At 46.0% G+C, this 17,384-nt stretch overlaps 1 protein-coding gene across 7 annotated transcripts; it reads left to right on the forward strand.

The window, feature by feature from the left end:
- Positions 1–64: 64 nt before the first annotated feature.
- On the forward strand, positions 65–17,164 carry LOC129169836 (uncharacterized). 7 transcript variants are annotated; one of them, XM_054756671.1, is made up of 6 exons: positions 65–4,504; positions 4,589–4,648; positions 4,752–4,798; positions 16,144–16,183; positions 16,275–16,365; positions 16,433–17,164. In XM_054756671.1, exons 1-6 carry the CDS (start codon positions 4,501–4,503, stop codon positions 16,590–16,592), a joined length of 402 nt encoding a protein of 133 aa, XP_054612646.1. In that variant the 5' UTR covers positions 65–4,500; the 3' UTR covers positions 16,593–17,164. The 7 variants fall into 7 exon arrangements, 1 of the variants encoding a protein (XP_054612646.1); XR_008566483.1 differs by having other exon boundaries at positions 65–4,648; positions 4,752–10,592; XR_008566479.1 differs by having other exon boundaries at positions 65–4,648; positions 4,752–16,183.
- Positions 17,165–17,384: the final 220 nt, after the last annotated feature.

Below are 17,384 nucleotides of genomic sequence, written 5' to 3' on the forward strand. Positions count from 1 at the left end.
TTTATAAACATTGCAAATAAATACAATTTGCAATCAGGGTTGAATCATTTTGAGTGAAACTTATCTATAACAGTCCAAAGTCCGGATTGGGGGCCATTTGTGACCCGCAGCTTGTTTTCTTTTGTATTGGTCCGTGGCTTATTCCAAAAACCAAATTAAACTTGGCTCCGCATCACAACATTACAAAGGATGAGCTATTAAAGGGATAGTTGTATGACATCCCCATCAGCAGTGTTGTGCATGAACAGTGACAGTTTGCCTTGGGCCCCCAAATGACTAAATAGGCCCCTGTTGCCAATATACAGTCGTGCCCCCCCCCCCATTGCGGTTTTCAAAAATGAATTACTTAAATGATTGCTGTTTTGTGGTAGACGATGGCCTATTATTCATCAAAACATACTACAAGACAAGTCATGTCGTATTCTGGTCACCAGGTGTCAGTAATGTTACATTGATGAGACATTGCCTTAGAATAGATTATCTTCACACTGCATGGAGTCAGCCATGGCATGTTCCACATTATAGAAAGAAAAAAAAAATCCTCCTCCCATTCCGTGTGGAAGTGGGAGGAATTTGGCTTCTTTGTCTTTCTTTCCCATTCCGTTTGAAACACTAAGTTTAGAACAAATAAATTGTAGGCCAACTCGTTAGATTGTGGGGAGCATGGTGGCATAGTGAAAGACATGGGTTCAAATCTCCGTTGGGCATCTCTGTGTGGAGTTTGCATTTTCTTCCTCACACTTTCTAAAAACATGCATGTTGATTAATTGGCGACTCTAAATCGTCCGTAGGCATGAATGTGAGTGTGAGTGGTTGTTGGGCTCCAGCATAACGCCGCAATCCTAGTGAGGATAAGCGGCATGTAAGATGGATAGATGGCTGGATAGTTACAGTATGTCCCTGCAGTGATCTCGTAGCCTGCGCATTAGTGTTGGGCAATGTGGTGTAAACAAAAGTGTAAAGGGTGTTATTTCATGTCTAGAGGGCGCTAATAATTGTAAAAAAAAAAAATTTAGAAAGTCAAACAGGTCTTCTATGCTCTAACTATGTGAATATTCCATTTATTAATATTGAATCCTACTTTGCGGATATTCGCTTGTACACAGAAATGTCATACGTGTGTTAAGAGTGGCCACTGCCACGGGTACTGGACCACAAACGCAGAGACGAGAGAGTTTGTAACAAAAAGGTGTCCACAAAGTGGGAAACAACACAAAACCACAAAGTACAACACAAAAATCACCCCGACCTCGTCACGGGGTTAGAGCTAAGAGCTAAGAATGCTGCTAGCACGGAAAACAAGCAGGGAGGAAAAAAATAGAACTGCAAAAAGGTAGCAGAGAGGAAAAAATGCTAACAGAAAACGCTGCTGAGAACCAAGCAGGAAGAGCAGGTCCAAGCGACACTCACCACTGCAGGAAAAAAGCCCTGAGGGAAAAATGAGGTACGGCAGATGTGAAAAGGACCAGAAAGTAGCTAGACTCAAAGGCACTGTGCTGAGAGGAGGTAACAATCTGGCAACGAGTGTAGGTGAGACTGCAGTTCAAGAAGGCTAGCAGGTAATTGCCCACAGGTGTGATAATTGGCTCCTCCTGCTAGGCTTGGAGGTGTACTGCAACATAAAACCGAAAGAGGGCAGCAGAGCAGCACACGGAACATGACAATCCTGAAGGGGTGGGCGCATGCGTAAACGGGAAGGTGCTTGCCACTGATGTTCTTCCGGTGAGGAAAAGCCAGCGTTTTTGTTGGTTTTTTTTTTTACTTTATTGACATACACAAACAGCAATGCCGGCTAGAGCTAGATTTACAAACAAGTCAAATGCAATATATTTGTATGCTCTGCTGAATGAATGAATTTGACTGCCAAAATAGTGGCTTATATCCCTAACCTCACCAGGAGGTGAAATATCAGAACTTTACCTGGAGAAGAATGGGGTGCATGTACTTCATATACAGATTAAAGGTAAAGATATGTTTTAAAAATAAATATATGAGACTAAGAAGTATCTGAAAACAATTTGAAAACATGTTTTTTAACCAAAGGAATTCTTTTCTTCTGTTTTTTTTGTTATCGTCTGAATGAGCAAGTTTGATTAACATAAAAAAATAGTTTAACAAGGGTTTCAGGATGCCCGCTGATGTTGAGGAAGTCTTGCATTTGCAACAGTCAAGAGACCGTCTCAACACACACAACACACCTCCGGCCTTCAAAATAAGAGCGCTCTGTGCCACATCCTGTGGGTGTCTCAAGCTATAGAATACAATAGTGCAGCTAGTACAGTACATATACTAAATAATGTTCAAAGGAGACTCAAAAGGCCTGAGGGATACGGTACTAAATGTTCCAAATGATATCAAATGATTTTTAAAGTATGAATTAGTATGAATTAAACCATGAATTAAGCAATTTGCAACCATAAGTGGATGTCCTCTGAAGACCAGCAGCAGGACACCTAATTCTTATCACTAACATTGATACTGCTGTAAGGTTGTCACAAGAATCGATACTTGGACACCCAGTCGATGTCAAAAAAAGAGTCTCTTTAGAGTCTCCAATTAAGCTAACATGCATGTTTTTTTTTAATAAAGTACAGCAAACAAAGCATAAGTGACTCCGACAAAAACATTTCAATTGTCATATCTGATACGTCATTAGATGGGTTTAAAATGGCTTTCAGTGGCAAAAAATAAACTTTTAGAAATGAGCAACCAGCTTACCTGGCATGCTGCAGTTTTGGGGAAGCTATATAGCCTAGGATAGTCACATGACTGTCACACGACAACAACTGCAAAATGTTTTGTGTGTCACCGAAGGGCTTAATGAGTTAAAGCGGGGGTGTCCAAACTTTTTTCAGCGAGGGCCACATTCTGAAAAATGAAAGGACGCAAGGGCCACGTTGATATTTTGTATTAATTTTGGCACTCCTGTGATTCCGTAGTAGATATGCTAACGCGTTATTTCTATTTCAAGAAAAAACTGCACCTCAAAAGTGTATTATTAATATGACATCCACTCTTTTTTACACATTTTTGCTGTTTATTATTTTCCTAATATTTCAACTTTCTTCCAAAATAATAAATGCTCTTTTTGTAATATTATTCCCATATTTTGACTTTATTCTCTTAATATTTCCCTAAGCTATTTTTCTAAAAATTATAGCTTGTTTTTTAATATTTCGTCTTACAACACATTTTAAATAAAACATTTTTTTTCTTTAAAATTTAAACTCTACGCTATTAAAATTACATTATTTGTTTCTCATATTACAAGTTTGTCATAAAAGAGTGACTTTTTTCTTGTAATATTTTCACTTGATTCTCATAAAATTGAAGCTGTTTTTTTCCCCATTTCTGTTTTTTTTTTTTTTTTTAATTTTCCAACTATTTCAACTTTGTTCTTGTAAATTTTCTTCTCATAATATTATGACTTAATTCCCATATTCTGGCATTCCATAATAGTGGAACTTTTCCCCAACTTAATTCTCAAAAAAATAAAACTTTTTTCTCATATTACCACTTGAAAAAAATGTTATTTTTTCTTTAACATTTCAACTTAATTCTACTAATATAATGTTAAATTACGATTTTTTTCTTGTAAGATTACAACTTTTTTCTCTTCATATTTTGATTTCATTCTTGTAAAATGACTGCTGATTTTTTTCCCCATTTTTCCTGTTAAAGTATATTTTTAGAATGGGCCACGGACCAATCAAAAAACAGCCGCACTTTAGCCACCCCTGAGTTAAAATCAAGCAAAAGGACACATTGTCCTGATTCGCCTTCGACATTCTCCCAACATAGTTTGTCTTATACTCCAAAGTGACTCACAGTGGTCAGTAGACAAACGGAAAACGACGGACCTTATGCTTTCGCATATCTTCAATAGTTTTGGTGTGTCACGTGGTTCTGTCTGTCTAGGAGACAGGTTGTAAGTTTGGTGGAGAACATTGTATTTAGTATGCACGGGTGTAGAGGGGCGTGGTCACAGGTGGACGTGTACGCTTACGTACGCGGAAGCAATAAATAGCGCACACTTGGTTGTGCCGTACATTTATCTGGCCATCCCGCGCGGACAATAATTCAGCTAAACGCCCCTAAACCGTTTCCCATTCATCTTCAATGGTAGTGAAAAACCACTATGGATGTAATATACTTTTGGCCAGGAGTGGCGCTGTGGCGCTCAGTGCCGTTCAGGTAAACAGCATAACAAGCTGCCAAACACGGTAAGCTAGTAACATAGTCTGGGGTGTGGATGGAAGTTTATAGACAATTTATCTGCAAATGTTCATTATTGGCGTTAACTTATAAGCTCCTAATAATACAATTTTATACTTTTTTGTTCTATTACACTGTAGCCTTCACTTCCATGAAGAACTGTCTGTTCTTGTGTGTACAAGCTCACATTGCTATTGCATAGCCTTGCTATGATATAGCCTGCACTTGCAGAAGCAGCAGCGGCTCTCCACCTCTGTTGCCACCACCACCACTTTTGCTGAGAGTATGGGTGTGTGTTTTTAAAGTTATACTGCATACAGTGTATGTCGTATATTTTCTAATGTGCCCATCATAGCCACTCTTTTCTTTATAGCTAAGGATGAAGATGAAGAGCTGGAGAAAGCCACGCTCAGCATCTCTCCAACCATACTCAGTATGTACAGTATATGTATAAGTACACGTTAAAGTTATTTTACTTTCTCATCCCTGTAATATATTTTGTATGAAGTAATATAAGTCAAGTTTGTGTTTTGCAGGTGGCTCTGCTCCACCAGCATCAGCTGCAGAGATGCCAGGTCTTCAGGTTCAAAGATAAATTCTTAAATAATGAAATTCTTAAATAATGCCCTGCCAAGAAAGGCATTTTGGGACTGCATGTGTGTGTTCTTGTCACGTTCTGTTTTTGTCCTTTCCTTTCATGGTCACAGTCCAAGTGACTATGAATTGATACGGTCTACGAGAGGGCGAGTATCATTTTAATACATACTTTTGAATGAATGAAATGGTGAGTGATGTTTGCATGGTAACTCCTGAAGCACGTGTTTGCAGTGAGCCATTTTGCTTCTCCTGCTGCAGTTACTTTTATATTTGATATGGACTGACCATCACACACAAAAAATTCTGATTCATATAAATTAAGCCAAGCATTCAACTAAGCAGTAGACGTAACAGTTTGTTGTGAGTCTACAAACGACTCCGAAGCTACAATACAGTAGACGCCCCTACAACGGAAATAATCCATTCTGAGAACCTTTATGTTGTAGGGATTTTATGTTATACGAAGCGTAAAATACATGTAAATAGCCTAATCCGTTCCAAGATCTTCCCAAACTCACCCCTTTGGCCCTTCAAAATATTCAAAGTCCACCAAATATGGTGGGAAAATATAAGAAAACGTTAGCATGAACATAATAGAATAACATTCCAAAATAAAATAAAGTAATAAATAAGATTACTGTAAATGAATCAAACTGAAAAACAAAAACAATCCTACCGTTCACAGGAGCACGAGTGGAGGCAGGAAGGAGGAGGAGGACTAGCCTGAGTCGAAACGCGACTCAAAGAGTCTAAGAGTCAGCTGGTCTCACAGACAAACGCACACGCACTACACGATAATGCTGTGTGCAAAATTTTAATTTGTAACAACTTAATTGTTTAAGTTAGTTTCAGGGGGACTACGAAGAGGGAGGAGGTTGAAGGGACAAGCCTGTCTCTCACACAAACTCACGTACGTGCTGTATAACTCAGCCAATGAGATGAGAGCGGAGGCGGTGCCCCAATAATCAGCCAATGAGAGCGTGAAGCGTCAGAAGGCGTCACCAAGCGCTAAACAAATCGAATTTCTGAACTTGCACCGACTTGACGCTTTACGTTATATGGAATTTTTTTTTTTTTTTTTTTTTTTCTTCTCTTTTTTTCTTCTTTTTACCTTGATGCTTGTTATAAAGCAAATTTGGAGCGACCGGACCGGAGCAGGAGAGGACAGAGAAGAAGAGAAAAGGAAAAAGGGGGGGGGGGGGCGAGAGGGGACAAAAACAAAAAAAAGAGAGACAAGAGACAAGGACAACAGCAGCAACAACAACAATTGTGACAGAACAACAGAAACATACAGAACGACATCAGCAAATAAATGTCCGTGACAACTATAAAGACGAACAAGGATAAAGGACAAATCAATATCAACAACCACAATGACAAAGCTGTCAATGACAATCAGACATAATAGCAGTCATGAAATGATGAACTATGACAGTGATCACAATGACAATACTGCATTGAAACAGTCGCACACAATAGCAGTCATGAAATGATGAATTATGATAGTGATCACCATGATAATACCGCATTGAAACAGTCACACATAACTGTAGTAATGAAATGATTATCCATGATAGTGAATAGAATCAAAGTTACTGTAATGCACATCATTGTAAAAAAAAAAAAAAATACATATACACACATATATACATACATACACATACATACACATATATATATACATATATATATATATATACATATATATATATATATACACACACATACCGCACATACACACATATATATATATATAGTCATACTGCTGATATCACCGTCGCTGTAATAAAACCAACAACATAATAACACCCTGGATAACTCAGTGAGTAATGTGGGGAAGTACGTATGTACTGTGAGTGTGCATATGTACAGGTATCTCTGTATGTAAGGAAGACTTCATATATATATAAAGGTGCAGGAATGTGTGGGCGTGTGATTGTCACTGAGAGTGCATGAAAGGAAAGGGGCCGCCTTCCACCTCCCAGAGAGTCCCGCCCCAAATAGCAAGGCCGGGCCCCGGCCGCCAGAAGGCCACCAGGCCCATAGGGGCAGGCAGCACAAAGATCAGTGCCCCAAGAGCCAGCCCAGAGAGCCCCCCCCCCGGGAAGACCAGTAAGGGGCCGAAGAGAGGTAATCCCAGCCAAGGACAGGGCGCCAGCGGGCCGGAGGACTGCCAACCCCTGAGACCAGCGAGAGATCACACCCCACAAAGGCAGACGGGTACCGGGGGCCACAAACCGGCAGGCCCAGAGACGCCTCCACAGCCGGAAAGAAGCCCGCCCGCGCCGGAAGCGCCAATTCCCGCCCACCGCCACCCCCACCCCCAGGGAGCGGAGCCCGGCCCGCCCCGGGCCAACCCCCGCCCGACCCCCGACACAGGGCCGCCCCGCCAAGGGATGCAGGAGGCACACCCTCCACCCACCCGGCGGAGGCACGGGCGGCAGAGATGTATCGCCCAGCACCTGACCCCACGGAGCAAACCCCTGTATGCCCCCCCCCAAAATAAATAACTAAAATAAATAAATAAATAAAAATACACACACGCACGCACATACACACTCCTACGCACCCACACACACGCACATAAACACTCCTACGCACAAACACACCCCTATGCGCACGCTCATACACCCTCTTACTTACTCAAGCGCGCACACACACACACACACACACACACACACACACACACACACAGTGGTCGACTGCCCGACACCCGGAAGCCCCACCCTATCCCCCGTTGGTAACCCAAGGAGCAGCGGAGCCGGGGACCCCGGGGTCCCAGACATACGACTCAGAACCCAGGGGCGGAGAGCGCAGACCGCCGGGGAGCAGGAAGACACCCGGCCACACCCCCCCAGCGGTAGGACGCCGCCAGCGAGGCAGACAGGGGAGTCAGCGAGGAGGAGAGCGGGAAACCGAGCAGGCAGGCGGGAAAACGGGCGAGCAGCCAGGCGAACCACCACACAGCGCCAACCGACACCCGCGGGCCAGCAAACCCCGAAGAGAGAGCGGGAGCACCACACCCCAAGCCGCAGGGAGGCCAAGCACCAGAGCCGAGAAGGCAAGACCAGCAGCCGACCAGCCGACGGCCCCCACAAACCACCAGAAGCCAGACCAGCCACATGCCACCAGAGCCGACAGCGCACCACCCGCGCACCGGAGCCCCACCCCCGACAAGCCCACAGACAGACCGGGGGAGGCGAGGACACAGACAGCGGCCCGGCAGCGCACAAAGCGCAACGGCGACAGACGCCCAAGCGCCCGGCAGAGCACGACCCCCCCCAGCGAGCCCGGCCCCAGGGCACCCGCCCCCCCACCCCCACCCCGCCACCCAGGCCCACAGTACCCGCAAGCATGACCAAGCCCAACCCACCAGCTGGCCCGGCGCCCCAGCAGCCGCCACAGCGCAGCAACCACCGGCCGCCGCGACAGCACACGGGCCACCCGAAGCACCAGCACCGCCCCCCGGAGACCGCCGAACCCGCCCCAAGAGCGCAGAGGCGCCCGCGGCACGTGTCAGTCCAGGGGGGGCACCGCAAGCCGCCCCCCCCCGGCGCAAGCCCCGGCATCAACAGGCCCCAGAGGGCCACCCCAGGGAAGGGCAGGCGAACCAGACAAGGGCACCCCACAGGCCAGGCCGCCCCGGGCGAGCCACCGCGACGGCCAGGCCCCCGGCCACACCGCCGACCCTGGCGGGCAGACGCCGAGGTGCACAAGGCACCCCAATCCAGCCCGCCCCACCCGTGTATGTGATAAGGTGTGATAGTGTCTATGATGCAATTAAAAATAAATAAATAAATAAATAAATAAAATAAAATAAAAGAGGATGGTGTATCTGTGTGCATGTATATGGAGTGTGTAGTGTGTAGTGTGTAGTGTGTAGTGTAGTGTGGATGATAGCTAATGATGCAATTAAAATCGGGGGACAGCTGCCGCTCGGAGGGCCCCTCACCTGGCCAGCCCCCCCAAACCCTAAGTGTCTACTCTGCGATTAAAATTGGGGGGCAACAGGTCAGTGGCACAGCAGGAGCAAAGGAGCCCCGCAAGGCAGCTCCCCTCCCCAATCACGCCCGACCGTAGGCCACCCCCCAATGTCCTATATATATGTGAGGTGGTGCAGTGGCACAGGAAGGACGGGGGCCCCACACCCCAACGCCGCCCAAACCGAGCAGGGGGGGGACCAAGGACACATGACCGACCGGCCACCCACCACAGCCCAGGCTCGGGCGTGCCGCAGGACACACCACAGGCCCTACCCGGCCCGCCAGGATGCCCAGTCCGGCCCACCCAACCCCCCAGAGGCGATACCCCCAGCGCCCCCCAACACCGGAGCCCCACCGGAGGTAGCGTTCACAGCGCCACCCCCAAACCGCCAAACACCACGGACAAGCCACACGCCCCCAAGGCAGATCCGACCGCCACCAGGACAGCGGGAGCCGCGCCCACGCGCCCCCCGCATACCACCACGGCCGGCAAGGGAGCAACACCACGACGACCACAAGAGCACCGGACCCCACATAGAGCGGAGCACGGCCGCACCCACGAAGCACGCAGGCCAGAGGCGCCAGGGAGGGACAGAGAAGCAAGCACCGCACGACCGGGCCCGCGAGAGGAGCGGCCCCCCGCCCGGCGCCCAAGCAGATGCCCCCGCCCGCCCCGCCCCCCGCCACGCCACAGACCGGCCACCGCCCCACCCCCCGCCCATCCACCAACACGCCAAGGGGGAAACCCCGGAGGGAGGGAGACAACCGCCGGCCCGGAAGCAAGGACCAGCCTGACACCAGCAGGCAGCAGGGACCGCCCGCCAGCCCCCCGCCAGCCCGACCCCCAAGCCCCCGGCCAAAGCCACCCCCCGACCGCCCCACCCCGGAGCAAGCATCCTCCCGCCGATCCCGGGAAGCACCACGCAGATGGACACCACGCCGCCCGCCCCCACGCGCAACCCGCCCACGGCCCCCACACGCCCCACCCACCGAGCCACAGCGGCCCCGTCCCTGAGGGGAGAAAGCAAGGGATCCCCCCCACCCCAGCACCACGCACCCCCCACCCCGAGCCCAAACCGCACATCCGCGACCCCCACCTCCGCGCCCCCCGTCACCCGGGGGACAGCCACAGGCGCCGGAGGATAACAGGCAGCTCCCACCTATCACACATACACCACACACATAAATCAGTGAAATAAAATAAAATAAAATAAAATAATTAAAAAAAAAAAAAATAAAATAAAAATAAATAAATAAAAAGGGGCAACCCAAACCACCCTCCCACCCAGGGGAGATGGCTCCGCGGGGGCAGCTGGGCTCAGGCACCCGCGCCCCCACCAGGGGGAGAGGCCGGCCCCCACACCCCACACCGGACGGCCCCACGCGGCAGCCGAGCAGGAGGGCCCAGGGCAGTCCCCGCCCCACCCCCAGAGGCAAAGGAGGCGAGGGAGAGCCAGCGCCACCAGCCGCACACGGGCCCCCCCAGCAGCAGTAGGCGCCCGGCACCCGCAGGATGCAGCACCCCATCCACCCACCACCCCGGAGGCCAACCAACGCCGCCCCCTGGGCGACCCCCCCGACCCCGCCCCCGCCCCATCACCCGACCCGGACCCCTCCCCACCCCCACCCACCAGCCCCCCCAGGCAGGCAGCCCAGCAAAGAAGACCCGGGACACCAAGCCCGCCACCGTCCGCCCCCGAGGTACCAGGCCCACCCAGCGACCAGGACCACACCCCACGCCAGATGAACGAGACCCCCAGGGGCAGAGACAGATGCCCTCACCCCCCTGAGAGTCAGGTCAGGGAATTAATTATTGGTGCCCATATAGACTGAAATTCTGACATTTGTTCTTTAGATTCAGCAGACATTCTCTCCATAGCTATATGATCTAACAAAAGATTTTTGTAAAGAGCTATGTTCAGTTTCTTCCTTGATTTCCAATTGATGAGAATGGTTTTCTTGGCGATGCTTAATGCAGTGATGAGAAGCTGTGTTTGATTTGTTTCTACATCAATTGTGGAGAGATCGCCCAGCAGGCATAGTAAAGGAGAGGTAGGAATGGAGAACCCAAGTGCCAAAGATAGGTACTCACACACTCCGTGCCAAAAATTTTTAATGGGAGCACAGGTCCACATGGAGTGTAAGTAGTCATCTATTCTATGGTCTGAGCAGTGTGTACAGATGTTAGAGTCAGTTAAGCCCATTCTAAACATTCTATGTCCTGTGTAGTGTACTCTATGAAGGATTTTAAACTGAATCAGCTGTAGGTTGGGATTATTGATTAACCGGGAAGCATTAAGACATATTTGCTTCCAAAATTCAGGGTCACAGCTTGTAGATAAATCTGAGCTCCATTTGGAGATTGGTACTCCAATTGTGTTGTCATTTTTTGAAAGTAGAATATATAATTTAGATAATGTTTTAGGGGCAGATATTTTTAAAAATTGGTCAATAGTGGTATTGCTTTCCCATGATATGGTCCTGAAACTTGCTTTAATTATGGATTTAATTTGTATGTATTCAAGAAATTTGTTATGATTTATTCCATACTGTGTAACAAGGTCGTTAAATGAGATAAAGTTGTTTCCTATAATTATATTTTTCATACAACTTATTCCTTTTTCGTGCCATGTTGGGAAATTTAATGGTTTCTTTTTAAGCAAGATGTCAGGATTATTCCAGACGGGAGTGTATTGGCAAGGAGTGAGCGAGAATTTTGTTATTTTTAAAAATTCCCACCAAGCTGTCAGAGTGTTGCTTATATTTATACTTTTAAAACAATTATTTTTTCGGAGGATTTGGCTAATGAAGGGCAGGTTACAAATTGGGATTTCGTGGCTAAGTGATTGTTCTATGTCTAGCCATAAATAATCCAATGGGTTAGGGTTGATCCATTTTAAGATATACTGTAACCTGTTTGCAAGGAAGTAGTTGGAGAAGTTTGGGAGTTCTAAGCCCCCATATTCTTTAGATTTTTGTAATGTTTTGAGACTTATTCGTGCTGGCTTATTTTTCCAAAGAAATTTATTTATATATGAGTCTAATGACTTGAACCAAATTATAGATGGTTTAGTGGGGATCATGGAAAATAGATAATTAACCTTTGGTAAAATCATCATTTTCACGGTGGATACTCTGCCTGTAAGTGAGATGGGCAAGGTTCTCCAACGTGCAAGATCATCCTCTATTGACTTCAATAGTGGAGTATAATTCAAGCGGATCAGGTCTGACAGGTTGGAGGAAATGTTAATACCCAAATACTTAATGTTCCCTGAACACAGTGGTATAGAGGGGGTGCTCTGGAAACCAAAGTTAATGGGCAGTACTGTGGATTTAGACCAGTTAATGGAGTAATCTGAGAAGGTGCTATAATTGTTAATGAGTGAGATAGATTCGTGAAGTGAAGAATGTGAATTATCCAGGAAGAGTAATACATCATCAGCATAAAGACTTATCTTATGATGAACATTTGTGGTGTGGATCCCTTTAATATTTATATGTTGTCGAATTGCAGCTGCAAGAGGTTCGATAAAGATAGCAAATAGTGAGGGAGAGAGTGGACACCCTTGCCTAGTACCTCTTTGTAAAGTAAATTCTGGAGAGATGTGATTGTTGGTCCGAACAGAGGCCTTCGGGGTGTTGTATAGTATTTTAATCCATGTTCTGAATGAGTCTCCAAAGCCAAATTTATGTAGTGTTGCAAAGAGAAATTTCCAGTTTACTCTGTCAAATGCTTTTTCAGCATCCAATGAGACAATTGTGGTTTCTAAATTATGGATGATAGAGTAATCAATCAGATTGATTAGACGGCGTACATTGCTAGTTGAGTTTCTCCCCTTAATAAATCCTGATTGATCAGGGTGTATTATATGAGGGGTAACTTTTTCCAGCCTTATAGCTAACGCTTTGCATATTATTTTAAGATCTGCATTAATCAGTGAAATTGGACGATAACTGGAAGGTAGTGTTGGGTCCTTATCCGGTTTCAGCAGGAGACTGATTGTAGCTGAGTTCATGGTTGGAGGCAAGCATGAACTGTCTTTAATTTCCAAAACCATTCTAAGAAATATTGGAGATAGTAATGGCCAGAATGTTTTATAAAACTCGGCAGGGAAACCGTCAGGTCCTGGTGCTTTATTATTCGGCAACCGGTGTAGAGCGTTATGGAGTTCTATGAATGAAATGGGTACATCTAAGTTGGTCACCTGTTCGTCATTTAATTTTGGTAATTCTATGTTGTTGAGAAATGTTTCGATATCTGGGAGAGATGGTTTAATCTGAGGTGTATATAGATTTTTATAAAAGCTCCTAAAGACAGAATTAATTTCTTCCGGGAGGTGAGTGATGTGACCTCCTGAGTTTCTAATGGAGGAGATAGAGCTTTTTTCTTTATTGACTTTTAGCTGGTTAGCTAAGTATTTTCCGTGTTTATTGCCATGCTCAAACTTTTCCAAACGTAGTCTCTGCAGTTGGAACTGAATTTTCTTGTCAGTAATTTCTTTTAAGTCTAGTTTCAGTTTCCTTAGGTTACTTAGGATATGCTCATCCTTTGAGTCAGCATGAGCGGTTTCGAGGAGTTGGATTTTTTTCTCCAACTCTGATTCTAGTAATCTCTCTTTCTTTTTCTTATATGATGAATATGAAATGGTTTTTCCGCGCATTACTGCTTTTGCTGCCTCCCACAGAATACTAGCCGAAACACCGGGTTGGTCATTGAAGTCTAAAAACATTGTCCACTCTCTTTCAAAGTATTTTAGGAAGTCTGAGTCTTTTAGTAATGATGTATTTAATCTCCAGCATCTAGTAGGAGTGCTCATTGTTTGGTTAGTGAGAAAAAGAGAGACTGGGGCGTGGTCACTAATGGTGATAGGGTGTATGTGAATGTTTGAGATGTCTGATATGACTGAGTTGCTTGTCAAAAAGTAGTCAATACGAGAGTAGGTGTGGTGCACTGGTGAGAAATAGGTATATTCCCTGTGAGTAGGGTGATAAGAGCGCCAAGCATCACAAAGACCAAAATCATTCATGTATTTCTTCAGTGTCGATGTTGATTGAGACTCACGATGTCTCCCAGCTGGGCAAGACCTGTCCACTTCTGGGTTAAATACTAAGTTGAGGTCCCCTCCCAAGATCATATTTGTATCCAAATGTGCAGAGAGAGAAGAAAAGAAGGCATGAAAGAAGGAGGGGTCGTCAACATTCGGACCATATATGTTGGCAATGCAGAAATGTACATTATCAACAGATATGTTCATAATTATATATCTCCCTTCTGTGTCTGTAATAGTGTTGTGGAGTGTAAAATTCACCCTCCTGTTAATTAAAATAGCTACCCCTCTCTGTTTGGAGTTGTAACTTGCTAAATATGTGTGTGGGAACTGTGGTGAGTGAAGTGTATGGACAGCTGACTTGGACATGTGAGTCTCTTGTAATAAGACAATGTCTGCTTGGGTGTTTTTCAAATGATTAAAAATTTTTTGTCTTTTTTCTATCGACCCAACTCCCCTGACATTCCAAGTGACAAACTGTAGTGAGTTCATCCTACACTAGCTTTTGGTGATGTGTGTGTAAACAAGATCAAATGCAAAGTATGTGTACCTGGAAGTAAAATTAATGGGAGTATATACAGTACATAATGTATGCTTAATTTGTACATAGGCAAAGTGTAACATAGTAATCCTGAATGAACTAAGACAACTAAAGTGAGGACGTGATGTGGGTTTATGCATAAGTGAGATGAGCGTGCTTGTGAGTAGTTGTGATATCCGTATCAATAGTGGAATATGATGTGTATGTGTAGAAGAATGCGTGCACGTGTGTGTATTTGTGTGAATAGCTTGAATTTGGTTGGGATTGGACTTTGAGGGTGTATGATGTCACTGTGAGGAGATGCTGATTGAAGGAGACAGCTGGCAGACAAGAGGATATGTGACAATATGAGGAGGGGAGAAAACGTGAGACAGAGGGGGGAATAGAAGAGGAAGAAATAGAAGAAGAAAAAAAATGACAAAAAAAGAAGAAAGGCTGTGCATACATACAGTGGGATAGAGAGAGAAAAAAAAACGGGGGGGAGGGGTAAAGTGGAAGCAGACAGTAACATTGTAAACGCTACAAGTGTGCGCGCTGCGAGATAGAAAGAAAAGTTACCTGGTTGAGATAGATCATTAGTTACCATATCAATACAGCCACGGTGTTACTTCCCGGTCGCGGTAAAGTTGTCCATTAACGAAGAGTTTATCCACCGTGATGACAGCTCGGCATCCCTCGTTGATGAACTTCCTCCGAACAGGGAATAGGCGTCGGCGCCTGTCGAGGATTTCTCGGGGGAATTGATCGTTGACGCTGAAGTCCGTCCCCTTCAGCTCCCGACCTCGGCCCTTCACCTGTTCCTTCTGCTTGAAATGTTCAAATTTCGCCACGATGGGTCTCGGCCTACGGTTCTCTGGCTTCTTGGCTCCCAAGCGGTGAACGCGATGAAAAGTGATGTTTTGGATGGCGTCCGCTGGGAGTTTGAGTTGTTGCGCCATGAAGGCCCTCACCGCTTCTTCCGGGTCCTCCTCAGATTTTTCGGGAATTCCCGCGAAGACCAGATTGTCCCTCATGCTCCGGGCCTGGAGGTCTAGAATCGTCTCCTTCATGGTCTTGTTTTCCTGGACGAGTTGTGAAACTCCGTCGGTGAGGGACTTCACCGACTCGCGGAGGGTGGCGTTCTCCGTAACCAAGGAGACGATCTGGTTTTGGCTGAATTCCAGAGATTCACGGATGGCCTGGAATTCTTTGTGAAGTACCTCGACGAGAGCGAGGCGGCCGTCCAGGCAAATCAGCCTCTTGTCGATGGACTCAAGGATGTCTTTGATGTCAGTGCCTGGCGGAGATATTCCTCCAGGTGAGTCTTCTGGACGGCTCCGTTTGGGGTTTGGTGTCTTCGGTGATTTTCCCATAACTACACGTTCGAAGCACCCGTCGATGTACTCCTCCAGATCTTCCAGTTTGGGTTGGTTAGGCGTCTAAGGTGTTTAATTTGCTGGTTTTGTGTCGAGATACTTTGCGGATGTTTTAATAGTTGATTGTTTGTCTTTTTTTTTCCGAGCGCTATGTTCCGCTTGTCTGTATTCCGCGCGTCACGCACACTCTCGCGAGATTACAGCATCACGTCACGTCCCAGCCAACCCACCAATTTGGTATGGAATATGGAATATGGAATATGGAATTTTTTCGTAATACGATGCAAAAACTTCACATAAATTCTTTACGTTCAGTGGAATTTACGTAAAAGGAGGTTTACGTTATGCGAGGAACTACTCTATTTTAATCTATCGGTCGGTAATCATGTTTCCTCTGCTTTTAGACACATTTTGCACTGGCTGTGCCGGATGCATCAGGAGATGGTAAAGGCTTGAAGTGATGTTTCACCATTTCAATCCAAACTGGCAGCACTTACAGTAAAATGCCCCTGCTCACTCCTCTTGCCTTTTGTAGCCCCAGCTGTGCTGCCTCCGAGGGTACCTTTTCCACAGGAGTTGATGTTTCTGCTGCCAGACCACAGAAGAGACCCCAGGGCCTGCGCCATGTAAGTTATTTATCTTCCCGTATGACTGCACCTGATATTAATCAACACAGTGTACATGTAATTTCAGAGACCGTATGCTCTCCCGGGAGTCCTGCAGCCTCCACTCCATCTGCATCAGAGCCACAAACTTGTGGATGAGTAGTATGCCGCTCTTGTCCACAAGTCCAGCAGAGACCCCAACAGCTTGCTCCATCCAACAACAAAATGACACATTCTCCAATACATAAAACACATCAGTAAATTGCTTGCCACATCCTCTTCACTACCAGCCCAGAGAAGCTGCAATAAACACAGCAGTATTTGTTGCAGTCGCTAAGCACTCCCACTACTGTGCCTGTCGTGACACTGCCTGCAGCCACGGTTATTCCTCCATCAACACCTGCTCATACCCTGGTGGAGCAGCAGCAACCCCCGCTTTGTCCAAAATAACTCATACAAAGAAATGTCTGGCCTGTGGCCAACGCAAAACTAAATATGGTGATGGGACATCCATTCATGAGTTCGATCAACGAGAAAAAAAAGCAGAAAGTGCCGGTTCTGCAAGATGCAGCTGAAGCAGGGCCCGAATAGCCCCCACATCCACACAGGCTTTCCAGGGCAGCCAGGGAAGTACATCTACTGCCCTGCCAAGGTGTTCTCCATCTACAGAGCGCATGGGATGGAAAAAGAGATGAGCTGGAGGGAGTTCCAGCACTCTCCTTCCTATGAAAAGGAGAAACAACGGCGGGAAAGTCAATGAACAATATATTATTCATAGCTGTTTATAATATATGAATCATATTTTACATTTAAGAGTGTTTTTGAGTGTGTTGATAAAAAATATTCTTTTCACTGATTTTGTACTTTATTTCAAGAAATGATATTAATAGAATCCTGATGTGAATAATTTGTTGTGTAATGATATAGAGAACAATTAGAAAAGATATAATACGCCCTGTTTTAGAAGAATAAGCAGCAGGTTTCCTTGTGGGGTGGAGAAGAAGACTGATTGGCCAATTCGTTTCTCTGAATTCTGATTG

This window comes from Dunckerocampus dactyliophorus, chromosome 17, assembly GCF_027744805.1.
Source record: "Dunckerocampus dactyliophorus isolate RoL2022-P2 chromosome 17, RoL_Ddac_1.1, whole genome shotgun sequence".
In the NCBI taxonomy this organism is placed as follows: domain Eukaryota; kingdom Metazoa; phylum Chordata; class Actinopteri; order Syngnathiformes; family Syngnathidae; genus Dunckerocampus; species Dunckerocampus dactyliophorus.

Bases quoted from the DNA above. Each gene is read 5' to 3' on its own strand.
- LOC129169836 (XM_054756671.1), top strand. The intron at 16,184-16,274 runs GTAAAGGCTTGA...TGCCTTTTGTAG, and splicing joins GCCGGATGCATCAGGAGATG to CCCCAGCTGTGCTGCCTCCG. The intron at 16,366-16,432 runs GTAAGTTATTTA...ATGTAATTTCAG, and splicing joins GACCCCAGGGCCTGCGCCAT to AGACCGTATGCTCTCCCGGG.